The sequence below is a fragment of the Acinonyx jubatus genome, chromosome A1 (genome assembly GCF_027475565.1).
Source record: "Acinonyx jubatus isolate Ajub_Pintada_27869175 chromosome A1, VMU_Ajub_asm_v1.0, whole genome shotgun sequence".
Lineage (NCBI taxonomy): Eukaryota > Metazoa > Chordata > Mammalia > Carnivora > Felidae > Acinonyx > Acinonyx jubatus.
Genome location: NC_069380.1, coordinates 15,038,469 through 15,065,126, shown reverse-complemented (window position 1 = coordinate 15,065,126; position 26,658 = coordinate 15,038,469). Strand labels below are relative to the sequence as shown.

Below are 26,658 nucleotides of genomic sequence, written 5' to 3'. Positions count from 1 at the left end.
CTGGGAGGGCCACAGGCCACAGTTGTATTCTAGTTTTAAATAAAGTATTTCAGGGACACAAAAAAGTAATAAAACAAGCAAGTCAAAACTGAGAACCAGTTCTTTGCAATTGGCGGGTGTGTGTTGGGGGCTGGGAATGAGTGTGTGCAAATCGCTGGCAGCAAAGAACATAAGAATTATGGGTTCAGACCTCTATGTCCCTTAGTATGGTTTTGTGACCCAAAGTCAGGGTTAAATTTTGGACCCAGGTTAGCAACAAAATCCTCCTTTGCAAAATAATTCATAAGGAAGGACTATTTCTCGGGTCTCTTCTAGGTGAAGCAAAACATTCCAGAACAAGAATATCGCTAGCAAAAGAAAATGTTATTTTGTCAGGATTCCACATGGCCGCAGTTCGAGACAGGCAGGTTTCACAGGGAGTTGGTTGGCCCGTGTAAACTGGCAGAGGATGAGAGGAAGCTTCCCTGGCCAGGTCCCCCAAATCTTTAAGGCCCGAAAGGGACAAACACAGCACTTCTACCACGAAAGTCTTAGCCTGAATTAGCCTCCCCCACTGCCTCCTCAGGAGAGGGCAATATTATGGCTCACCTAATAGTGCATGTCTGTTACACTGCCAAGTCCACAGGGTAGTTGGAAGGTAAGCACATCTATGCAGTGAACAGAAAGGTGCCCAGTCATAAGTCAGGACGTGACACGACAGGGGCGCCCCGGTGGCTCAGTCAGTTGAGTGTCTGACTTAGGCTCAGGTCACGATCTCACGGTTCATGAGTTCGAGCCCCGCGTGGGGCTCTGTGCTGACAGCTGAGACTGGAGCCTGCTTCCGATTCAGTGTCTCCCTCTGTCTCTGCTGCTCCCCTGCTTACACTCTGTCTCTCTCTCAAAAATAAATAAAGATTTAAAAAAACTTTTTTTTAAAGAAAAAGAATGTGACATTACAAGTTGCAGATTATAGAACATAAAAACAGAAAACTCGGTAGTGATATAGGTCCTGTATCCCCTTGGTGAAACTCATGGAAAATAATTCACAGAATACTTAGGGAAGTGTTGATTTCTTCAGTGGAACCAGAAATGGAGACACCTTGAGAATGTTTATCTGCAGAGGGAAAAAAAGGCAATGCTAAAACCTTTTTAGAGTTTGTGGGTACTTAAAACAAAAAAGTCTTCACAAAATTTGAAAATACGGCTGTATTTCTATACTAATAATTTCATTAGAGCTTGAAACTTAGTATTTGGAGTTAATTTCATCTACTACCATTTTACCAAAACTTACCTGGGTCTAATCTTCTCTATGTAAAGGGATCTAGAAAACACAAGTTTCCTGTCCTTCTTGCCTCCACAGAGCCATGGGGACTGAGCCCGGGGACAGGTCTAGAGACGGGGCACACAGCACAGAAAGCTCATGTGTGCCCACGGCCTCCTGGCTTGACATTTACAAAAGTTACATTCAGTCCCCAGTAAGTACCACCCTGCATCGGGTCAAGTGTACTCTTGATTTTCCTTCCAATCTTTAAAACAAAGTTGCAACAAATGGATGTTTTGGCAGTTTTCCTCACCTTGCGTACTATGTGAGTGCTGCTGCAAGGGGCCATATAGGACTGTGTATGAACTGTAGGATAATTGGAGCTATGGCAGAGCTTAGCACGGACATCGCCCCAGGGACAACTATGAGGGGTCAGCTTCATTGTTCTGAAGTCCCACCCCGTGGTGAAATTTGCTTTTTCCATCTCTCTGAGCATCTTCTAAGGCTGAAATATATGCTTGATGGGTGACTAAATCAAAACTACACACTGACATAACCTACAAAATGAGTGTCACGTCCCTGGAGTAGAATTAAACGTAAATCACCCTTCAGAGGTACCTTGACCACACTCAGTCCTCAACTCACTGTCTTTACTCCATAGGGTCCAGGAGGGAAGCTGGAATAGATAGTGCCTGTTTACATCCCTGAGCTTGGGGTTCCTTCCTTTTCCCATTTATGGAGAGCTATGTGAAAAGTAAAGAGACAGGAAGGAAAAACCCTCGGGGTAGCCATTTACCAAACATGAAAATCTCTGAATTCCTCAGAACACTTAATCCTAATAGCAGGCCAGATTTATGAAACCAGCTTAGGAGAACCCTTGAAATAGAGAGGACGTTTAGAATGCTCCCGACTAAAACTCCAGGCAAGTACATCAGCCATCCTAATGAGTAAATAAGTCTGACTCGTGATCATAAGGCAAGTTCTTTGTTTATTCTTTAAAAAATGTTAGATGACAGTACAAGCTACCAAAGTCTAAGAGAACCTAAATACAATTACATTTTTAAAAATATGTCATCTATATTGTAGCAACACTAGTTGATCCAACCTGCAGAAACCTATAAAAGTTAGGACGAATTCTGTTGATCTGGAGATTAAGTTCTGAAAGTGCTTCAGTAGGAAACTTATTGCAGGGGGAGAACTACGGGTGGTTCCACGAGAGACACATGCATGTACCTGAAATGAGACCCAAAGGATTTCAGTGTTGTAAAATCTTGGGCCACAGAAAACTTTCAACAGTAATTGAACAGAAGCAGTTTCAACAGAAAGGAAGAAAGCTGCCCGACTGTATGTACTACAAGCTGACAAATTATACATCTGGACCTCTCTCAACTGATTTCCCCTGATTTAACATGCAAGCCTCGTACTAGAGATCCGACTTGTTCTATTTTTAATTCTGACATTCCTATAACCTATTAAAGCTTTAAATCAGTAAGCCCAGATAAGAAAATCTCAGAAACTTACTTTGAAGCCTTATACTTCTCCCTAATTGCTTGCTGAGGTCGATGGGGTATATCGAGGCATGCTTTATGTAGCTCACTCAGGCAAGGCACAATTTCATTTAATGAATAGCCTGTAAATGCAGCCAGGGTTTCTGGCTAATCAAGACAAAAGAAAAAACTGCATCATATAACTTCATAAGATTATCAGAAAGCTGAAGATAACACTGTGAAATAAAGGAAATTGATCACTTAGGAAGTATCCACATTCATCTCAAAAGAAACCGTAATCCTCCTTCAGTGACTTTAGAAAAAAAATATTAGGAAGAACAGTCAGAGTTCTCAATTTGCTCATATTATATTATTTATAATGCTCAGTTTGGGACAAGTTACTTTGACCTATTCCCTCATGAGCAGGATTTTTACTGGTCCCTAAAGAGCCTCTACTTACCAGACACCATATTTACATAGAATATGAAAGATTCTTAGTGAAAAGCAGGATAGTAAATAAGTATTCTAGAAAGTAAAAGTAGACATGCCACTTCTTTCAGCACAAAAGGAAGCCTTCAGAAGCAAATCAAGGGATCCATTTTCAATCTTGCCTCTTCTTGGACCGACAGGCAATACTAACTGCCCTGTTTCCTTGAAAACTTGCTGCAACCTTCTGACCATCCTAAGTGGATCCAGGTTGTTTTACACAGAGGGGAAAAGTCAACAACTTTTGCTCACCTTGTATGAGGGGGGCATTGGGGTTTCCAGGCCTGCTTCTTTTCAATAAGCATGCCAACACCATCTCCTTGACTTCCTGCAATCTCTACTCCAAGTCACTGAGTCAAAGTCATAAAGGCTGACCTGTAAGACTCAGTGGCATATTGGAATCTGCTGGCAAGACAACCAGTTCCTTATTAAACCAACTCTCCCTCACTCTAAGCCTTGGGAGTTACTGAACAGATTTTTACATAGGCCTTGAATCTCATCTAGAAAGAAGTAGAATCTTACCCAGAAGTGCCTGTTCACAGTATAGTTTGCCAGGCAATATGCTGCTGCAGCTATCAATGAAGGAAGATATTTCAAGAATGGGTCAGCTTCAAGTAGACTCAGTTCTGCTACATACTAAGCACAAGAGAGAAAATCCCAGTGGAATTAGAAATGTGACTAAGGTTACACGTAAACCTAGAAATGTCAAGGGAAAAAAAATTGTCTTATCTCTGTTCATCCTGTATCTAATGATGAGCAGACAAAAACAGATGCTCAAAATTATTCACTTTATTAATTATTCAAGTTAATAATTGCTATGTCTGTCCATAACCGGAATAACATTTATGTTGTAGTAAATGTCAGTATACAAGTATTTGGTCCACTTGCACATTATATATGATAGATTAACTTATCTTATACTAGTACTACAGACTTATGCTAGTCAGGTAAAGTAGCACTGATCTGGCCACTAGTGTGGAAGAGTCTTTGGCCAATGGCAAAAACACAACCATATTGAAGCTATTAATTTGTCAGGCAAATGCATTCAGTTCAGAGGCTAGAACAGTACCTCTGAGAACTTGTTAGATTAGAAGAAACATACTGTGAAACTTACACGTACCCATATTACTTTTTGCATAGCATATACATACCGGATATACTAGCTCATAGTATTGTGGTTAGAAAGCAAGTTTTCTAAATCAATACTTCAGTGCCTTCAACTCAAGTACTATAACCTCAGGTGACCAAATAATGTTTCATCACTTAATACGTCAGGATAAGATTAGAGCCAAATAAAAACCGCATTTACTTTGTTCCCATTCTGTAAACCTAAGAAGAGGTATTGCTCGCGTGTGGTCTGTATCCGACAAGGGAACAGCTTCCAAACTTGAATTTCTTTAAGAGTTGGGTGATTAGACAATCCATGCCTACCAAACGTGATCAACCATAATGTCTTGGAACCACAAATCATGGTCCTAAGATTAGCTCTCTTGAATCCTAAAGAGTTTTTCTGTGCCCAAGACAAAGAACTAAAAAAGAAGGAAGAACTGAAGGATGATCAGGAAAGACTACTTTTTACTCTCCTTGGCTCCCAAGTTCCTGGAAGTCACGTGGCCTACCTTGGCCAAATTTTCAGTCCTGACGCACACTCCTTGTCTCCTTAAGTACTGGAGGAGAAACTGGTTAGTGGTTGGCACGGTCAGATCAAAAGCTAGGACTTTCAGGAGCAGGTGTTCCATCCTTAACAGTTGTCGTTTTGTGTAAGTGTCATCAGTTATATAGACAAACTCGTCTACTTCAGGTGGATATATTTCTTCATATTTCCTGTGAAAGGTAGAGAGTTTTTGGAAGTAAAGCTTGGAACCTGCATTCTCACCACCATGCCTCTTGTGTGGCCCTCGCAGACTTCTTTACTTTTTATCCAGATACCCACTTAAGTATCACTAAATGGTACTGGCCTGGAAAATATTAGGGCTTGGTGCCAGAACCAGAACATGAGTATTAATGTTGTACTTATCGCTAGGAACAGTAACAGAAACAATTTCTAACTGAGGATTTTAGGTTTTGGCCTCTGATAGACTGAAAGATTCCGAATGACAGACACACAGATAAATTCGTCTTAATTCTAGAGACCTCACTCACTCATCTTGTGGGAAAGAATGTTATATTGAACACAATAGTTGAAGAAAAATTCCTTAGAACTTAGGTCTTTAAAAAGATCATGTTCAGAATTCCCTAATGAATTAGCAAGTGAGGCTATGTATCCAAGAATAAAATAATGATATAATTTCATTATTACCAACTTTTGTTTTTGTTTCTGCTTTCTGTAGGGGAATTTTGGCAAGTTTCTAGGCATATTAACTAGAATATCTGAGACAAAAAGATAGAAGAAACTACCATCCACCACAGGTCACTTAATTAAAGGCAGCTCAGCCACAAGCCAGCTCTTTTTTGTACACAATGAGCTATTATTATGAATGACTGATAGTAACAGGAACAAGCTGAAATTGTAACGAAATAAACTGTGCTATTACCATTTGCTAGATCCTGAAGATGGCTTTTCTATAACCAAAATCTTTTATATAACCAAAATATTTTTGTATTAGAATGCAGTCAAAAGACCACCCTGCAAAAGTTAAATTGGATCTTGAATCTGAGCTGATGGCTGCCTCAGTCATGATACTGACCTTGTTGCTATAAATCTTAAATACCTGATTTGAAGAGTGAAAGTGTGTTAAGATTCAGTTTGTCAGTAAATACTGCAAAAAATGATGATACTTTATCAAGGAGGTATGAGTAAGCTTTAGTTATAAAGCACTGCATTTCCTCAATAAAAGGGAAACAGAATCAAGCGTTTTGACAGGCTGCAGTCTTACATTAAGCTGAAAGAACACTTACGAAGCCAGAAGAATAGCTGCCGTTCCCACAAGCTGCAATTTCCCTCTCAGAACAGACATGCACGAAAGAAACCTGTCCAGGAAGTTGACGGCCAGGTAGAGAGTCTCTGCTCGAAGCTTATACTCTTCGCCGACCTCAACCAGCCAGTCCACCAGAATTGTTCGCATGCCTTCTGTGATGTCTGGTTGCTTCCTCATGTAGTGTGCTTTGGGCCTGTGTCTTATCTGTGTGGAAAAAGAGTTTTGACACTTAAATCGTTGCCCTATCATAAAGATCACTCCACAGCACAGTTGCTATTTCAAAAAAGAATCTCGTGAGCAAAGGTTAAGAAGACACTGATCAAGAGCCAAAGAAATCTTTACTATGGAAAAAAGTATGTAATCCAATTAGATAACAAATAACTTAAAGGAGGGGTGGAAATAGCAATATGGCTTATTACTAAGAGTGAAATACTTAATGTACAACCCCTCTGAATCATGGAGAAATAGTCCAGGTAATTGCTACTCGCCTCACAACTGTTATTTTTCATAGATCTTCCTATGTTTAGATGTCATAAGAATGCTCTTCACTAATGGTTATGGCCAAGAGTTTATAACTATCTTATTATTAAATGTTTTGGGTGCTGGAAATTGAAATAGAATTTGGAAAACTCACTTCAGCTTCTCTAAGGTACTGATGAATTTCTTCAGCATATTCAGTCACATTTATCACATCTGTACCAAAATCTGATGCATCTTCAGACTGGGAATGGAGAGATGAATCTACCAGCATAGGGGAAACTGTGGGGGTTCAACATTATCAGGTAAGACATTGAATTTAAAAATTCATTCCAACCACTAACCCTCCACAGGCAGTTGTGAAAATAAGTCATTACCTCATGGATTTCTCCTGCTAGTTACATGCTATTGAATGCTGTAGGCAATTATGAACACGGGGTACCATCGGCCTTAGGTGAGTCAGATTACCTGTGCTAAAATCCAGCAGGAAGTGAAGGTCTGACTGGAGTGTGCTGGTATCTACCTCATACACATCCTCAAATGCCATCCCCTGTCTCCCTGTGCAGCTGTCTCTGTCCCCCTGCTCAGGCTCATCCATGTAGATATCAAATCCTTGCTTGGCTGGCACCTGGCCCCCGCAGTCAGCGAGCACTTTCTTTCCAGCTGGAGGGAAGACATTTTCTGATCCAGAGAAACACCTGATTGTTGTAATCCCCTAGAAGAGAGTTAAGTTTTTTGTCAGAGGTCACCCCAAAGATTGTATAGGTGATGTAAGCCTGTGTGACTCAAACCAGGAGGCTGGGAAGATGAAAGGAGGCTTAAATTGAAATATCTAGGTCTGCAATTTAATTTCAGAAAATGAAGCTTCGAAAGTATGACTTCTCCCTTATCTTTGTCTACATCTGACATTTGGGAAAAGAGCTACCTGTAATTTGTCATCTTCCTCACGTATTTATCAAAGGGGACTCAAGAAAAAAGGGAAAGCATAGCTTTCCTCCAAAATGAAATAGGTATTACAAGGGGAGAAGGGGATTGTTAATTGCCTTTCATACTTGTAGCCTTATGGGATTTCGTAAGTACCAGCAAAGCTCTCACACACAGTCACTGAGTTCCTGTAGTCTTCCTCCTTAAATAGCTTTTAGTCAGTAAGCTCCTCTAAAGTTCCCATTTTATACCCTGTTATTTAGAAACATGATCATTTTAGAAACTCATACTACTAACTTCTCTTACAAAGCCATAGAATCTTTTGTATGACATAATGTAATGTAATTACCTCGGGGAAATCTATCTCTCAATCCCTTTTCTTTATCCCTGTAGCATTGCAGTGTACAAACCCTCCATGAACAAGCACGTTACCGTGAGTCATGCAGGAAGGCCTGAATGCAGCTGAACCAGGGTAGGTGGGCAAGGTTTATGAATCTGAGTTATATTTATGAAAATGTTAGGTCTAGCTACTGTATTAACATTTTATTGTTTATAATTAATCTTGGTGTTTCCTTTAGAGGCTACTTTCAAGTTAGTATGTTTTCCATAACTTTCCCTTATATCTAGCAAATTAAATATCTGGCTTATTTCTAGTAAGAAAAAAAAAAAAAACTCCTTAAGATAGTACTAGAAAAGAAATAATGGAATATATAAAGGACCAAAATCATAAGTTACTAGAACCATGATTCCAAGTTACTACCAAGTTTGACTTTTGCTCAAAGATATATGTATGTGGGATGAGACATATATTCATTAAATAAATATTTACTGATCATCTACTATGTACCAGACACTATTCTAGGTGCCCAGAATTTAGCAGTGAACAAAATGTTCAAGAAGGTTTGCCCTCATGGAGTTCATATTCTAGCTCAGAGGGTAGGGAAAGATAAGACAAGATCTATTACACTGGATAGTGTTAAGTGCTTTGGAGGAGAAGAACACAGCGAAAAGAGAGTCCTTGCCATTTTAAACAGTGTGATCATGGAAGGTCCTAATGAAGAGGACAGAGCTGAGCAAAGATATGAATGAGGTAAGGGAGTAAGTCACACAAATAGAGGGGGGAAGTGCATTCTGAGCAGAGGGAACAGCATGGGTAAATGCCTGGATGTTCAAGCATGTCTTAGAGACACAGCAAAGAGCAGACAAAGAGCAAAGAGCAGCAAAGGGCAGGGTGAGAAAGAGAGTAGTGTAGGTCACAAAGTCAGAAAGAAAAGAGAAGCCAGATCAGGTAGGCCTTACCACAGACCATTTAAGACTGTCTGCTACTCAGAGGTGGGAAGCCACTGGAGAAGCCACTGGGCAGAGGAGTGGTATCATCTGATTTGTTTTAATACAATCACCCTGGCTGTGTATATGTACAGAGAACAAGTAAGATGAGTAAGATGACCAGTTATGAAAGTTGCAAATTCTCAGTGAGACACAAAAGGGATCTGAACCAGTGTTAACAGCAGTAAAGATTAAGAGGTAAAGAGATTCCAGACATTTTAAAAAGGAGCCAATATTATTTTCCCAGAAAATCTGATGTGAGGTGGGAGAAAAGGAGTCAAAGATGACAAAGGTTTTGGGGCTGAATAATAGGAAGGATGGATATTCCATTTACTGAGATGAGGAAGACTTTTGGAACAGTTATTTGGGGCTAGGGTTAGTGTTTGGTTTTGCACAAATTTGAGATGTCTATTACATGGTCCAAGAGAAGATGTCAAGTAGGCTACTAAATACGTGAGCCTGTAATATAGCTAAGAGGTCCAGACCAGAGATAAAAGTATACGTCATCAACAGATAGATGGTACTTAATGCTAACAGGCTTGAGAGATTGCTTAGGGAGTACATTGCAGATTCAGATCAAATACCAAGCCCTGAGTATTCTTTTAGAGATTGGATAAAGAAGAAACAGGATATTGGGGCTGAACAGCCAATGACCTACGTAGACAACAAGGAGAGAGTGGTGTTCCCCAGGCGGAGTGAGAAGAAATTACCTCAAGAAATAAAGAAAAATCAACTATGTCAAATGTTGCCAGATCAGTCAAGTAAGGACAGGACTAAGAACTGAGTCAAAAGAGAACAAGTGAACCTGATATCCTAATCCTCCTCCTGTTGGAGTTTATAGTCTAGCAGGATAGACAAACTCAAGAATTATTGCTATAAAATGGGTAGTCACTACAAAGAGCTGTGAAGTTGAAAGGTTCAGATGGAAAAAAATTACAGTATATTTGTATGCTTGAGTTTAACCGAGTAGACAAGACTGAGGAGAGAAAGAGGAGTTGCTGGAATGACATCCTAGAAGAGGCAAGAGGGCATAAGGTATACTGCACATGTTGGGGGAGTGGGGGGGAGTTCACCTTGCATGAGATCAGGGACACATAAGTCATACAGTAGGATGCAGATGGCAGGGCACACTTTTTGAAGTAATTTCACCTAGCCTTATCCCATCCGGACTCTAACACCATCTCCAATGAACACAGCAAAGATTTTTCAGGATTGCCTCAGGCACAACCTATGTCAGTCTGAACACCACTCTGATCTGGAGGAACCCCAGTTCCATAATTTATTTTGGTGCATCAATATTTCCTCTTAGCCCAGTGCTTAAATGGCTTTACGTATACTTAAAAGATTCAAACAGTTCCTAGAGCTATTTCCTTGATATTAGAAAAATAATAAAATAATTCACTATTTCTGGTTGGAAAGGGGACCAAAGTGATCTTTAACAAAATCAATGTCCCTATTGTCCAGATTCCAGGGCTGGAATACTCATGGGTATTTGTTGGTAAAACTGCAAGAAAAACCCACCTCCCACCATGATGTAATAGCCCTTCTCAACAACCAGCTTCCACAGCAGTTCTCAGTCATTACCTGGCCACAGGACCTCCTGTACTGTCCATTCTCAGTTAGCACCCCTAGCACTGTTCTTTGTGGGGGATCCTGGCCAAGCTGGGCTCTGGTTACCATCTGACAGCCATCAGGACCTCGAGACAGTGGAACTAGGGCTACTCCGCTTTTGGAGCCGCTGCAATGCATACCCTCGGTCTCCACAGGGTGCAGCTAGAGAAGGAGAAACAGACAAGCCAACGGTTAGTAACCTATTCCACCTTGGGCTCCAAAGCATGCAGTGAATATCTAGGAGGGAGAGCACTAAGATACATGATTTTCCCTACAATTATTAGGGCTGAAAAGAAAAGCGTGAGCCACGATGGAAGTGACCAAAGCTGCTTTGAACCAAAACAGTGATTTGAATCTCTCAAGGCTTTCTTCCAAGACCTGGTGTGACGGCTGGAGGGAGATTAATCCTGACAAACCTCCGAGCCAGGATACTAAACGCCACGTTAATCGGGAGTCTGAAACCACAAGCTCGAATCTTCGAGTCTTTCCCGACTGCTATGCTTATCTTATCCCGCACCACCCCCCACCTCCCTGCAAACAAAAGACCCAGGATACATCACTGCGGGAAAGTACGTCCCCTTCCCAAGTGACAAGCAGGGTTCTCCTCCGCGGCCCTCCTTCCACCAGATAGAAGGCCCCAAAACCTGCTTGGAACCCACAGAGGGCCTTGCTCTTCTCAGCTCTATATCTTTATATAAATCTCGAACAATTAGCAAGTGCACACGAGGATTGGGAATGAGGGGCCGCCGGAGGGGGGCGGGGCGGGGGCGGGAGGGACAGAGGTGTTAATAGATTCCAGCGGGGGCGCTGGCCTCCCAGCGGCGGCGGCCGGGGCGCTCAGCGCTAATTACTTTCAACCCCCCCTCCCCCGCGTCTGTTGAATCGGCCAATCAGCGGCGCTCCCGGGCCCCGCGGGGGCCGCTTCCATGCCAACCGCAGCGGGCGTGCGCGCTGTGGGGCCGCATCGCCATGACGACCTCCTCACCTGACACGCTTCGGGCGGACGCGCCGCGACCCCTGGGCGTTCAGAGCCGGGCGGGGCCAACGGGCGGTGGTCCCCAGCTGCCCCAGCACCGCCCTGCCCGGGCGTGCTAGGGCAGGCGGTCGCGGTCTGCACACGCGCCCCTTCGGGCCAGCGCCCCCGGCCTGGGAGGGAGGAAGGCGGCCCAAGCCGCGATGGCCAGGGCTTTGGAAGGGACTGTTTCCGTGAACCCGTTCTTCCAACAGCCGCTAACTCCTCCCGCTAACGTCTTTTCCCCGGCCCGCTCCTGAGAACCTTGTCTCGGGAGAGCGACGCGGGGCCCTCGGGGCTGCGCAGGCTGCGGCGCCCTGACCGCGCCCGCCCGAGGGCGCGGCTCGCTCCCAGTCCCTGGCTCACACACCTACGCTTCCTCCCAGAGAGAGGCCGGGAAGCAGCGGGCTGGCCCCAGGTTTCAGCCGGGGCCTCCAGTCCATGGTGGCGGCTTGCCTTCGGTCATTTTGGATCCTTGTGCACCAGAGGCCGCACCTGGCCGGCTCGGTTCCGGTGCATGAGACCCGGCAGGGCGAGAGAGATTGGGGTTTTAGGTTCGCAAGTGGTGTTCGCAGTCCCCTTTAGAAGTGTTCCCAGTCGGGTTCCGGCAGGCACTGCGTGAAGCGGGTCTAGGAACAGCGAGCTAGCGGCCCAGGAAGAGGAAGGAACACAGGTGGCAGCACTGGGGCCTGGGACGTTGAGAGAGCCTCGGAAGTGGGGGCTAGGCAGGTGGCCTGGGCACTTGGGAAGAGAAATCCCTGAACTGGAAGCCCATGGCCAGGTAGTGAGAAAGCAGAGGACCTTACATGGGGAGAAGGGGGCCTGGCCACGCAGGAAGGGAGGAGAGGGTCCTTGAACCCGGGGAGCTCTGGCACCCAGCAGAGGTGACTGGCGACTGGCAAAACAGGTAAAATAACCTTAAACTTTATTATTATTTTATAAAAATGCGTGTACACCCAAACACATATTGCATAGTGTTACTGCTTTCGTCTTGTTTTTATTTTAAACACGCGTCCCAAATTTCTAAAGCAGACCCCCAAAGGCCATTTAAATGACCACTTTACGAAATGGTTAATTACGGCTTCCTCCTTATTTTGAAATGATGGTTAATCTTACCAAAAAAAAAAAAAATCTTTTAAGTGGTTTTCATTAGTGAGCTGGGTATGTATTATTTTAATAGGCAAATTGAAGTATTCTACCGAAAGTGCCTACGAAAGCATTTTATCCAGTCAGCTGTGGAGGAAGTTGGAAAGCATCTTGGAAATCAGTGCAAAAGGAGCACGGAAACTGCCCTTACTTAGCATGAAACTAGTTTTAATCACGTTTATCACCCACTCTCCATTGGGAGGCAGCAATCCCCTCGAACCCTGGAATTCCTATGTCTTTGAAAATGAAGGCAAAGCAGGATCCCTGGTAACCTCTTGATTGTGGCAATGGACGAGTCAGATGCAAGCAGAGACCAAATGGTCCACTTTGCAAGGTACCTCTACCTGGTGGAGGAAAAGAGCCTTTCTGCCCTCTTGGGGACACTGTCGTGACTTCTGGGGACACTGAAGGCCTCATACGATGAATTCTGTCTGGGAGGGAGTAGTCGGTAGCAAGTCTTGCCTAGAACGATGGTTGCTTTGGTAGATTCAAGAGTTCCCTGCACTCATGTGACCTGACCTTAGGTATGCCCCTTCTGGTTTCTTAGACAGAATTGACGGAAAAACCTCACTCCTTGCCTTTCTTCCTAAACAAAGGAGCCAGTGCAGTGTTTGTTCTGGCAGCCTGTGGTTTTGATCCTCTCTTCTGATTGGAGCTTGAGCAGGGAAAGGGTAGTGCTAGGCTCTTTCAGAGGCAGCTCTTTGAAGTTGGGTATACCCGTGACCTTAATCTAGTCAGGACAAGAAGACAGGCTACTAAGGTGTCTAGTGTCTCTTAGCTGTCCTGGGTCTGAAAACTGCCGTTAGATAAAGAAAATAACTTGTAACAAGGTGGAATCCTCGAATTATTTTCATAATCCTTTCCCCCTACCTTTTCTCATGTGAGTAGCTGCAGCCTAATTCTGCCTTAATACATGTGAAATATTATTATCATTACATCTTACCATCCTCTCTTTCCACTTTGATAAACTTGGCAAAGGGAAGTGACACGTGGCTTATGATTTTATTGTGCTGGCTTAGAATTACATATTAAATCACGGTAGTCTTCTGGTCAGATCTTGAATTGGGGAATAATTTAGATGAACTGATATTTATATATATATTTTTATGTGTAGGCATATAAATCCAAACATTTGTATAACTTGTGCGATATTATGGCTTTCTTGACCTAAATCTTCAGTAAGTATTTGAACAAGTAATGATTTATGGCATAAAAAACAAACAGCTGATAAATAAGAGCACAATTTTCATTAAAAATTTAAACAAACAACTTGGCCTTGTAATTTAGACAAATAGGAGCAGAGAGAATAGAACAGACTTTCTCACAAATTATATGGTTTTTGTGAGCTGCGTAGTTACAATTTTGCTGTTATAGCAAAATCAGAATTAGAACTCAAAGTTAAGTCAATTTTAAATGTCTGCATGTTTTACATGAACTATATATTTGTTAATATATTGAGAAGTGAACCGTACATTTAACTGTAAATACATCTTTAATGTCTAAAAGACTTGGGGAAACTTACATACTGATACCACACTTTTCTTAGCTTAAAAATTAGCTGGTCAGCATTTCTGCCTGGTATTCAGTACTCAGCTAGTTTTGACATAGGATTAATTTCCATAATAAGGATGACAGCTGAATTCTTCACTAGGAATTTTGGAAACCCAACAGTCCTTTTAAAATCAATTCCTCTCCCCTCCAAATTACAATCTTTTCTGTTTGTCAGCAATTACCTTGCATTTCAGAAGCTGTTATTACTTCTATTACATTTGCTCATGGTAGCTAGTAATTAATCTCCTGTTCAAACATTTCAGTTTTCATTAATTTGTATGAAATCAAGTTGATTTTCTGCATAGGGCTGAAAAATATATGAAAAAGTAGAAGAGCCTTTTTTTTTTTTTAAGGACAGATGTCCTTTCAGAGACATATGTTGCCTATTCATAGACCTACCTTTGCCATGATACATTTAATTTCACAATATGGCTATAATAGTGAGGTGAGGGACAGATGTTGGGGCTGGTGGGCAATTTGTGACCTTTTAGCCCACATCATTCTGGGGAAGATGACCAAAGGGTCAAGGAAGCCCAGTTTGAGAAGTAGTCCAAAATGTATAACCTTAGGAAGCAGGCATCCTTGGATGGTGCAGAGTGGAGCCCTTCATACATAACAGGTGAGGTGAATTTTCCTTAAAATTTGTGAAGTTGCTTTCTCTGAGGGAAAATAGTTTGGATACACGAGACTAGCCAAAGTCTACTATTCATTCATTCCTTTTACAAATATTTTTTGAGCATCCATTTTATACCAGGCAGTAACTGGGTATGGAAAAGCAATTAAAAATGATACCTGCCCTCAAAGAGCTTTTTGTTCCAGGCAGAGAGATGGTAAACAGGTAGTTATGGTGAAGCATAATTAGTGTTTATTTCACCGTGGGGGACATAGATATATAAACAGCGTTTGGAGCTTAGAGAAAAGGAATAAAACATGCTGTAGAGATTTGGAAGCAGCATCCAGATCTGACAATAAAGATGATTAAAGTAAAAAAAAAAAAAAAAAATGGCAGGGCAGATGGTATAGTCTACATATATCCTAGAAAGGGGGAGCCCAAAGAACAAGAATTTTCAGCTGTGTTTATCCAGTACCTTCCAAAGGAGAGCAATAAACTGTGATGTCCAAAAATAGCCCATAAGTATGTCTCTACTGGCTCTGGGACAGACTCCACAGTAACTATCTCATGGAGAAATCAACCTCCCAAGAACTTGGGTAAGAGGAAGAAGGTTCTAGTGACTTTAGTTACCAAGACCCAGTCCCTAATAATGTGCTCAACTAGAGGTACACAATTAAAATCAGATACCTCTGACTGCAGAGTTGAGTTCTCAGGGAGTAGCCTCTCCAAAATTCTACACCAAGGGAAAAATAAGTTTCAATGGGATGATGGAGCCATTGTAGTTTAAATAATTTTTTAAAGTTTTGAGTTGCCAGATCTTTGCTGAAAATCTCTTATTAGAGGAAGTCAAGAACTTGGATTTTACACAATCTTTCATAGGTCTAAAATTCATTTCACAACTCAAGTTAATATGAAGTCATTGCATCCTTAAAATTAACTGTCATTTACTGGTTATATCCTTTCCATTAATAATCCTATTTGTACAAGTTTTTCTTTGCAAATCAATTATTGCAACATCAATTTTGTGACACAGTAGATTCCATAAAATAGTTTTCCTGTGTTTCACATTTGTCTCTAATTATCTCAGTCCCTAATTTGAAAGTGTTATAGAATTTCCATGTCAGCTGCCTGTGTTTTATTGTCTAAATACTGTATCTGAGGACAGGCTCATTCTGTGTTAACGTCAGCAGCCATTAATATTATCTGCCTATTAATATTTTTGTTCATTCAATCCTATTGTCAGTAAATCACAGAATATTTGTAAAATTTGTTTTGCACTGCCTCAGTCCTTTTATTGCTCATCTATAGTAGTATCAACCGTAGTCACAGCAAATGACATTAGTTCACTTTCTAAACTTAGATTCTTAGCAGCGCACCTGGGTGGCTCAGTTGGTTGAGCTTCCAGCTCTTGGTTTCAGATCATGAACCTTATAGTTCATGAGTTCAAGCCCTGCATTGGGCTCTGTGCTGACCCTGTGGAGCCTGCTTGGAATTCTCTCTCTCCCTCTATCTCTCTGTCCCTCCCCTGCTCATGTATGCAGGTGTGTGTGCACTCTCTCTCTCAAAATAAGTAAAAACTTAAAAAAATTACAAACTTAGATTGTTAGAAAAACAAAATTTTCCATGCTAAAGACAAAAAAGAAAAAATCCAAACTTTGCCGTAGAACTATTATACCATTTTGATTACAATCAGAACTATTTAGCCTAAAGAATTTATATAGTCCTCACTTGTGAAAATTCTATCTGGATAGAAGAAATCTCAAATTCATATAACTTTTCCTATAGCAACAATGAGTCATAAAGTTGTCTGCATGTATGTATATGTGTTCTGTTTTAGGCATTTGATATATTTTCTGACTAAATGAGGCAGCTTAGTTATTTGTTCATATTGCCAAAATTGTTTTATTATCATTGATGAACCTTTTCTCTAGTCAGCAGTCAAAACCACTGTATCCATCTGAAGTGCATTGTGTTCTGTATATGAAGAGCCTTAGCTAAACAAACCCTAGGATTATAAAAGGCCCTTGTCACTGCTGTCCTTCCATCTATCTGACCCTTATGTTGCAGAGTAACATCACCTAGACATGTAACATCCCATCTCTGATTCCTCTTTCCCCCTGGAGTTCCCTTGCTTTCTTCCTCTTTTGGGTGGTGGCCCCAAGCCACTGAAGGTTTCATAGTTGGAGAGACTTTCCCATCCACCCCTCTCCCTTCCACATGCAAACCTCTCAAATGGAGCTCCTTGTGTGCTATTGCCACCGTGTGGTCATATCTTTTCCCTTGATGAATTCCTAAATCCCTGAGCCTACAGATAATGTAAGTGTACAAGAGGAGAAACACATTCATTGCTTTAAATTGCTTTCACAAGGCTGTATGGGTTTTTTTTTTCTCTTAATTTTAGTAAATTCAGAATTTGGCACTCGTTGAAAAATATTCTTAGACCTGGCAAGCTAGAAGAATACTTGGAGGTCATGTCATTAAACCCTGACCTATATAGGTGAGGACACTTGGGTTCAGACTTCTCTTTTCTCAATAAAAAAAGAAGTCCTTATTAAAGAGAGAAATTATCATGGCACGTTACAGGATCATACCAACAGTACTGTCCAATAAAACTCTGCAATGATAGAAATGTTCTGTATCTGCACTGTCCAGTATAGTGATCAGTGGCCAGATGTAGCTATTGAGCATTTGATATGCCAATGCAACTGAAGAACTGCATTTTTAATTTAATTTACATAGTCACATGTAGCTATTGGTCAAGGCAGGATAAAATATTTAGTGGTTGGGAACAGTCATAGTGCATTAATAGACATCATGGACAGTTTCATTCTACAGTATGCAAATGTGAGTGTTTTTCTTGACTAACTTCCTCCTAAGTTATTCTTATACTTCTTCTATAAATTATCCTTACATTTCATAATTTGAGGTAAAGTGCACCGATAATTAATGATATGAAAGCATGTATTCATTGTAGGTTCTTTGAGAGACATTGAGTTCATGCAGTTCATAAAGAAGACCCATTTATAAATGAACAAGGAGAGTTTATCCAGAAATTACATGTTCCTTGTCAAAATGAAATGCTTATGCTTTTCCCTGGTCAGACAATTGTCTAGAGATAGAACCAGAACAAACTGAAAGATCAAGTTGGATTCTGTTAATCTGGTGAACTAATCAAATATTCACCATTTAATTTTATAGATGTAAGTATACTTAGATTTGCTGGATGCTGGCCTTGTATAACAGTTAATATAAATTGAAGCTTAAGCTTCATTTTTGTTACTTAAGTTGTATGTTGAATTTTGTGAGCAAATCCATACTCTCCTTCCCTAATTTAAGAATTCACCTTTCTGGGGCACTTGGGTGGCTCATTTGGTTAAGTGGCCAACTCTTGATTTCCACTCAGGTCACGATCTCACCATTTGTGAGCTGGAGCTCCACTTCGGGCTCCGCACTGACAGTGCGGAGCCTGCTTCAGATTCTCTCTATCCCTCCCTCTCTGCCCATCTCTGGCTTGTACTTTCTCTCTCTCTCTCTCAAAATAAATAAATAAACTTAAAAACACAATTCACCTGTCAGACTGATCCCAGTGTTTGTGAAATCTTCATCCCTCCACCAATACTTCATCAGCACCCAAGACCTGTCCTCATTGGGATCTATATTTTTGTTTGTTTGTTTCTTCCTGACTGAGGAGACACTTAGAATGCACTTCTGCTTTCCAGAACATATGTAGTTGATGTATGCAGCATTGTGTTCACAGTTCTGCTTCTTGAGGTTACTGTAAACAAATAATTTTTATTATGAGTTTCCTTGATTGAAGGGTTGCTTTTTGATAGATTCCATAGTGATTCCCCTCATATATTAACTTACTTGATAAAGCAAGAACACTATAGTGATTAAGAATTCTAGAGATGTGCTAGGGATACATTAGGAACGTTGTTAACATGATAAGTTTTTCGGGTAGAACTTTTCTGGCAGAAATCTTTATAATTACAATGAATATAGAAGATATATAGCTACAGTTATGAGTTTCTTTGGATTTCAAATCCAAGAGTATTCATTTAGAACAAATTATAAATTTTTACTGAAGATGGCAGAAACAGTTGCTAAAAAGAAGAGAAACAGAGAGTTTGTAATTCAGGCTACAGGGAGAGAAAGGAAGCTGGTAAGCTAAAGAGATCAGTCTAACAGTGTGCTGCTGTGCCAATTCTTTGGGGAGATAATCCAGAAACTTATTTACCCAATTAATGAAAACAAGTTCAGATAAGCAGTGATGAAGTCATGTGTACTTTATAAATGGGATTTGAAAATGAGAGAATACTGTGAACAATTTCTGAGGTGATGAAAATAATACTTTCTTTGTTTCTATTTGCTGGCTTTGAATCCACAGGTAGTATGTTATCCCACTAGAGTTGAACCATTTTTTAAAATTTTTTTTTTAACGTTTATTTTATTTTTGAGACAGAGAGAGACAGAGCATGAATGGGGAGGGTCAGAGAGAGGGAGACACAAAATCTGAAGCAGGCTCCAGGCTCCGAGCTGTCAGCACAGAGCCCAACGTGGGGCTCGAACTCACGGACCATGAGATCATGACTTCAGCCGAAGTCGGACGCTTAACCGACCGAGCCACCCAGGCGCCCCAGATGAACCATTTTTAAGTTGTCTTTGTTTTGTAAAAAGCTAGCTTCTGATCCTTTTACTAAAGGAATACAGAAAAAAATAGTTTTGTTGGTAAGTCAAGAGGAATAGCCAATATGAAAACTTGTCAAATCCTGATTAAGATTTCTATTGATTTCAAGCAAAGATCAAGGCAATAGGGAGACACACTCCATGATAATTGAAAACCATAGAGAGAAATAAAGGAGGGAAGCTTCTGAAGCTAGGAGGAACAGAGCCAGGCATGTTCTCCAAATATACGCAACACACAGAGTGCAATGCTCTGCCTTCCTGCTAATGTTAATAAACTTTAATCTGTTCAGGATTAACCAACCATCTGTCAGTTCAACAACAGCAATGCTTTCTGTGCAATGAGTAAAATGGAAATTCCAACACATAAGAGTGAATTAATAATCTGTAGTAATGTATTCTAAGAGTATTTCAGGATAGAACTGATTTAAGCATATTTGTTTAAATTTTAAGTCATTAATCAAAAAGAATTAATCATTTTTTTTCCTATAAACTATATAGGGCCTATTCATTTTTCACTTTGAAATTACACTTTTGGGGAGAGAACCTGAGTTATATACAATCAAAATTGCATACCACTTCTTTTCCTGAACATTGTTATGTTCCTTTGGGGGGAAAATGTATACTGCATGTTATCTTTGGGAAAAATCTTATAATTTAAGAGTTGAAGTCCATTATTTCTGTATATATATTAAATATATATATTAAATAGGAATTATTTTGCTGGGGGGCACCTCATTGACTCAGTCAGTTAAACATCTGCTCTTGATGTTGACTCAGGTCATGATCTCATGGTTAGTGAGTTCAAGCCCCTTACTGGGCTCCATACTAACAGTGTGGAGCCTATTGGTATTCTCTCTCTTTCCCTCTCTCTCTGCCCCTCCCACACATGTGCACACCCTCTCTCTCCCTCTCTCTCAAAATAAATAAACTTTTAAAAAGGAATTATTTTGCTGATACTACTGGTTTTCAGAAATAAAATAGGCATAAATCCCCCCCAAAATTCTGATTTCCATGGTGCCTATAAATTAGCCTCAAATCTGGCTTCTACTACTGTTTTTGATTTGTTTTATCTATATGTAGAACTTTTTAAAAGCTTAGATGAATCTATTCTTATACCTTGCCATGATAAGTTTAGTCGCAATTTATAAATTGATTATTTTGTTGTAGTTGTTAGGAACAAAATAATAAATAATACCAAACACTTTGGTTTACATTTTTATATCTGATTTTTAAAAATTAACCTGATATTTATTTTTGTTGGGCATCTGTATAAGTAGTTTTTAGAACTTATTTATTTATTTAAAGTAGTCTCTGTACCCAATGTGGGGCTTGAACTCACAAACCTAAGATCAACATGCTATACTGACTGAGCCAGCAAAGCACCCCTTTAGGACACGTTTAGAATAAAAGTCAAATAATGATTGCTATTTTCTCTCTAACAACCTGTCAGACCTTTCCTATGGTTCAACTATAAGTAAGCAGAGTTTGGATTCATGGAGAGGCTCTTGGCTGAGAATCAGAACTACATAAAGCTATACAGTTTTATTGTCCCTTCCTTTTTGTGTATTCATTCTGTGGCTTTTCAGCAAACATTTATCAGGCACCTAATATGTGCCAGGAATGATCTTAGGTATTGCAAATGTGACAGTACCCAAGAAAGACATAGATTCCTGTTCTCACAAAATTTTCAATTTACTTCCTTGTTTTTTTTCCTAATAGTGGCTGTAGATCAATCCTACCAACTTTTAAAATTCCATATTACACTCTAGATTTAGAACAGTGACATTTGGGGGCTCCTGGGTGGCTCAGTTGGTTAAGTGTCCAATTCTTGATTTCGGCTCAGGTCATGATCTCACAGTCATGTAGCCTGCTTGGGATTCTTTCTCCCTTTCCCTCTGCTCCTCCCCGTCTTGTGCTCTCTCTCTCAAAATAAATAAACTAAAAAAAAAAAAAAAAAAGTGACATTTTGCTCTTGCACAAGGGCCCAAGCTCATCCCTCTGGAGCACATTTGGTTCCCAAGACCATGAGCATCTTGGTGATGCCTAACGTGACAGGGTATGGCAGTGACTTCACTCTGAATCCACTCCCAGAGGGGGTCACCCACCCAGAAGCCACATCTACAGGTCTTCTCATCCCTGCCTCAGTCAGTTAAGAAACCATCTGTAGTCTAGATCTAAGGTCTCTCTGGCCAGAATTAGCCAGGGATATTTAGAGACATGATAGAGCTGCCCATTCCCATGCTGTAACCAGAATTTTAGGGTACCTCTGTGCTCTGTGAGAACAGGACTCGCTAAGGTTCTATTGGGGGCCCCTCACCTCTCATCACCCTGCGTTCTCTAGCAGCCTCAGGCCGTAACTTTCTGCTGCCTGCTGCCTGATCTTCCTATAGTGCTTAGAATGCCTTGTGGTAAAACTTAGAATGCTTTTTTGCAGTATCACAAATATATATTTTTTAACTTTATGAGGATGTTATTTTTTCCTTCATCAATCTGAAATTATGCATTTAAAAAATTCATTCAACATTACTGAGCTGCTACTTGGTGCCAGGAGCGGTTACAGGAACAAGGATAGTAGAGTAATATAGAATCGGCAAAGTTCTTCCCATCAAAGACTTTATTTCCTATTGGGGGAAAGAAAAACAAAGAGATAAATATATAATGAGAACGAGTGATAAATGCTAAGAAGAAAATCTAAAGCAGGGTAAGAGGTGAAAGAGTCAAAGGAGAACCCACCCTTTACAAGGCAGTCTGGGAAGACTTCTGATCAGGTGACATGTGAACAGAGATCTGAATAAAGAGACAGTAAACCCCATGGCTGTCTGGAAAGAGCTCTAGGCAGAGGAACCAGCAGGTACAAAGACCCTCAGAGGGAATTTGGCACGTGTGTTAGTTTGCTGTGGCTGCCATAACAAAGTCCCACAGGCTGGGTGGCTTAAACAACAGAAACTCATTCTCTCACTGTTCAGGAGGCTGCAAGTCTGAGATCAAGGTGCTGGGAGGTTTGGTTTCTCCTGAGGCCTTCTCCTTGGCTTGCAGATGGCCACCTTCTCCCGGTGTCCTCACATGGCCTTTTCTCTGTGTGTGCACTCCTGTTGTCTCTCCCTCTTGTGAGACTCTCTGCTTAGATTACAGCTTCATCTTTATCACCACGTTGAACCTTAATTACCTTTCTATCGGCCCTATCTCCAAATGTGGTCACAATATGGGGTAGGGTTTCCACATGTGAATTTTAGGGGGACACAGTTAAGTCCATACAGGGTTAGGGTTTCCACATGTAAATTTTAGGGGGACACGGTTCTGCCCGTACAGAGTGAGAAACAGTGATGTCAGAAAAAATTATGTATCAGCATTGCATTCAAAAAAGGACGTATGATTTATTATAACTCATATTCATGTGTTTATTCAGCAATTTTTTTATTAAGCATTCACTCTATGTGAGATACCATGTTTAGGACTGCGAGTTAGAGTCTTGAACATGAAGAATTTGCTGGGGAGCAGGAGCTGTGATACCCACACACCGAGCCACAAGACACATCAGATAAATGTGGCTTACAGTAGGAAAAGACTTTGCCAGTTTTTAATTTGATGCCTTTAACCTTGCCTTTATCTTGTTTTCTTTCTTACATTGCTCTTTTTCATTGATTATTATTCTTTACTTACACCCATAGAAGAATAGAAAGAGTTTTATTTTTCCTGATAAGGAACAACTTTCAAAAGAAAGACATTTTATGTTGTTGTTATTTATTTAATTTTTTTTAATGTTTATGTATTTAAAAAATTTTTTTTAATGTTTACTTATTTTTGAGAGGGAGAGAGACAGAGTGTGAGCGTGGGAGGGGCAGAGAGAGAGAGGGAGACAGAATCCGAAGCAGGCTCCAGGCTCAGAGCTGTCAGCCCAGAGCCCGACGTGGGACTTGAACTCACAAACTGCGAGATCATGAACTGAACCAAAGTCGGACACTCAACCGACTGAGCCACCCAGGTGCCCCTTTAATGTTTATTTTTGAGAGACAGAGTGCAAGCAGAAGAGGGGCAGAGAGAGAGAGAGGGAGACAAAGAATCAGAAGCAGGCTCCAGGCTCCCAGCTGTCAGCACAGAGCCTGATGCGGGGCTGAGATCATGACCTGAGCTGAAGTTGGGTGCTCAACCGACAGAGCTACCCAGGCACCCCTATTTATTTTTATTTAAAAAAAATTTTTTTAATGTATGTTTATTTTTGAGAGAGACAGAGCAGAAGCAAGGGAGGGGCAGAGAGAGAAGGAGACACAGAATCCAAAGCAGGCTCCAGGCTCTGAGCTGTCAGCACAGAGCCCAATGTGGGGCTCAAACTCATGAACCATGAGATTATGACCTGAGCTGAAGTTGGACTCTCACCTGACTGAGCCACCCAGGTTCCCCAAAGACATTTTATTTTGATCCCTAGAGCCTTTAACAGAAATTTTTTCTCCTTGATACTTTTTAAAAAATATTTATTTATTTTGAGAGAGAGAGTCTGTTAGCAGGGGAGGGCCAGAGGGAGAGCGAGAGAGAATCATAAGCAAGCTTCCATGCTCAGTGCGGAGGCTGACATGGGGCTCCATGCCATGACCCTGGGATCATGACCTGAGCCGAAACCAAGAGTCGGCTGCTCAACTGACTAAGCCACCCAGGCAGCCCAACAAATACAATATTTTTAAATATTAGCACTCGTTAATTTATTATCTGAGTCCAAATCCATAAATAACACCTAGTCTGTGTTTTTGCTAAATAGATTTCATCTCACTTTGTATCATTGTGTGAGCACTAATACATATTTTTATGGAGTAAATGCATTATCAATATGATTAATCTTTGAACACAAGCAATATAGTACCATACATATAAAGGCCCATTCAACATAGAGTCCACTGAAGTAATTCAGTAGGTCTAATTTAGATTGTCCCAACAAGTAGCACAAAAAATTATAGGACCCTTGGTAGAGAAAGCTCTCTTCTCAGTCTGTGAGATGATAAGAGCCCAACAGTGGATGCTCCTGGCCATGTTCAGAGCTGGAAAGGCCCAGATCCAGCACTCGCCATCTTCTGTTGGAAAAGAGCTAGGGCTTACACGTCTGTGCAAAGTCAGGTAAAAACATAATTTCTTCCATGTAGACTGACATCTTTCTTACATTGAATTAAATCACTTGTTATGCTTTTTATGCATTTTAATATTCTGTATCTATTATAATGAAATTAAGGAAAAATATTGTTATTTTTCATTGTACTGTTAGATTTTTTTTTTATGTATACCTTTTGTCTCATAGGTAGTGGTTATGTCTAATGTTTCATTTGTCCAATACTTGGATTCTTGAGATGTCAGGCCATCACTAATGCACCATTATTCTATTTGGTTATTTTCCATGGTGCCCAGAATGTTAGGAAGAGCTGAAGCTCAGCCCTCTGTGAACCAATAAAAGCAGTTACTTATTTCTAAAAATGGAAGGATGTGTGTTTCCTATTGTGGTTAAATATGACTGTTGACTCACTAATAGGGTTTTCACTTAGAAATTCTATACAATACTTTATTATTCAAAATAAGTAGACAACATTATTTCTTTGAGATGAATAAATTGAAAGTGAATACCTGTTTTGAATTAGAATGATTTTAAGATCAGGTCAGATTAAGATCTGTTCAAAATGAGGAGGTGTTGGGGGCACCTGGATGGCTCAGTCGGTTAAGCATCCTACTCTTGATTTCAGCTCGAATCATGATCTTGCCATTCATGAGATCATGGCCTGCATAGGGCTTCTTGCTGGCAGCACAGAGCCTGCTTGAGATTCTGTCTCTCCCTCTCTCTCTCTGCCCCTCCCCAACTTGCTCACTCACGCTCTCTCTCTCTCAAAATAAATAAATAAACATTAAAAAAATGGGGAGGTGTTGGTCAAAGGGTACAAAGTTTCAGTTATACAAAATGAATAAATTCTAGACCTCTGCTGTACGCTATTGTGCTTATATAGCTAACAATACTTATTGTATTCTTAAACATTTGCTGTAAGGGTACATCTTAGGTTAAGCGTTATTACCACCAAAAAAAAAAGAAGAAAAAAAAGGAGGAAATTTTTGGAGGTAATAGATATGTTTTGATGTTGATGGTGGTGATGGTTTCACTGTTTATACTTATTCCCAAATTAATCAAGTTGTATACATTAAATATATAAACATTTTTGTATGTTAATTATACCTCAATCACGTGGTTATTTTTCTTTATTGGTCTCCTTTCCCTGTTATAGAAGGAATGTGAATTAGTATGATACTAATACTAATAATTAGTATTAGTAATTAAATAGTATTTCAGTATTAATTAGGTTTGAAGCTTTGTCTTCCCAACTATTCTGAATCAGTTTTCTTCTGATATTCTGCTGGTACAGTTTATTGAAGTATGTCACCTGTTTGGTCTCACTGATAGACTCAGTGCTCACAGTACTATTTAATTTTGTTATTATTCAACCAGTATGTAAGGATTACATGACCTTTATGAATATTATATATTTATCTTTCAAGCCCTAGGTGGCTGAATCTTTACCTTATGGGAATATGTACTCCTCAACAATGAAAATATTGAAAAGGTGATTGAAGTTTAATAAAGCTGCCAAATCAATGAGATTGATCTCTTTAGAGATAATTCCCTTGCGAGATTGTGGAAATGATATAAAATTCAGAAAATGTATAGCCAAGATCATACAAAAGTAAGACAATGCTGAGGGATCTTCTATAAAGAAAAGACTAATATCTGAGTGCTATTCTAGCTATGAGGTCTTAGTTGACCTCCAGATATCTGAACAGCAGGGAACTAGAGCTTTATTTTTGTAGTTGTTGTTGTTATTATTATTGCATAGAGTCTGTTTATTAATAAGCACCCTGAAAATCTACATGCGTTTCAGCTTTCATGTTTACAGAGAAGGAGCTTTTCACCATGGCATGTTAGGATTCCCAACAATTCCCTGGCAAGTTCTACAAATACTGAAATAGAGAAGTTGCTTCAAGGGACTCTAGTTTCCCTTTGGTGCACATGAATGAGTTAGTGGTTCCCCAAAGTAAATCTAAACTAGATATCCTTAGGAGATTCTGTTGGTTAATCAATCTACTGCTGGACTCTATCCTCAAAAATGAACTCCTGCTGAGGGCTATAATTCTCTACCAAAATACTTACATGAAAAGTGGCT

General features: G+C 40.4%; 2 protein-coding genes across 5 annotated transcripts in view; one reads left to right on the top strand and one right to left on the bottom strand.

The window, feature by feature from the left end:
- Window positions 1-344: 344 nt before the first annotated feature.
- On the bottom strand, window positions 345-11,989 carry CCNA1 (cyclin A1). 4 transcript variants are annotated; one of them, XM_027064695.2, is made up of 9 exons: window positions 11,852-11,989; window positions 10,443-10,631; window positions 7,077-7,323; window positions 6,766-6,890; window positions 6,112-6,335; window positions 4,833-5,037; window positions 3,736-3,849; window positions 2,762-2,895; window positions 345-2,473 (listed from the first exon to the last, which is right to left on the bottom strand). In XM_027064695.2, the coding sequence occupies exons 2-9, from the start codon at window positions 10,605-10,607 to the stop codon at window positions 2,422-2,424; spliced, it is 1,266 nt and encodes a 421-aa protein (XP_026920496.1). In that variant the 5' UTR covers window positions 10,608-10,631; window positions 11,852-11,989; the 3' UTR covers window positions 345-2,421. The 4 variants fall into 4 exon arrangements, with proteins under 4 accessions (XP_026920496.1, XP_026920499.1, XP_014926459.1 ...); XM_027064698.2 differs by lacking the exon at window positions 11,852-11,989 and adding an exon at window positions 11,455-11,738; XM_015070973.3 differs by lacking the exon at window positions 11,852-11,989 and adding an exon at window positions 11,129-11,253.
- Window positions 11,883-26,658, top strand: part of SPART (spartin) — an 88,350-nt gene continuing 73,574 nt past the window's right edge. The window contains exon 1 of the mRNA XM_027064693.2: window positions 11,883-12,388. The gene's annotated coding sequence lies outside the window, so the exon portion shown is untranslated. The remainder of the gene's footprint in view (window positions 12,389-26,658) is intronic.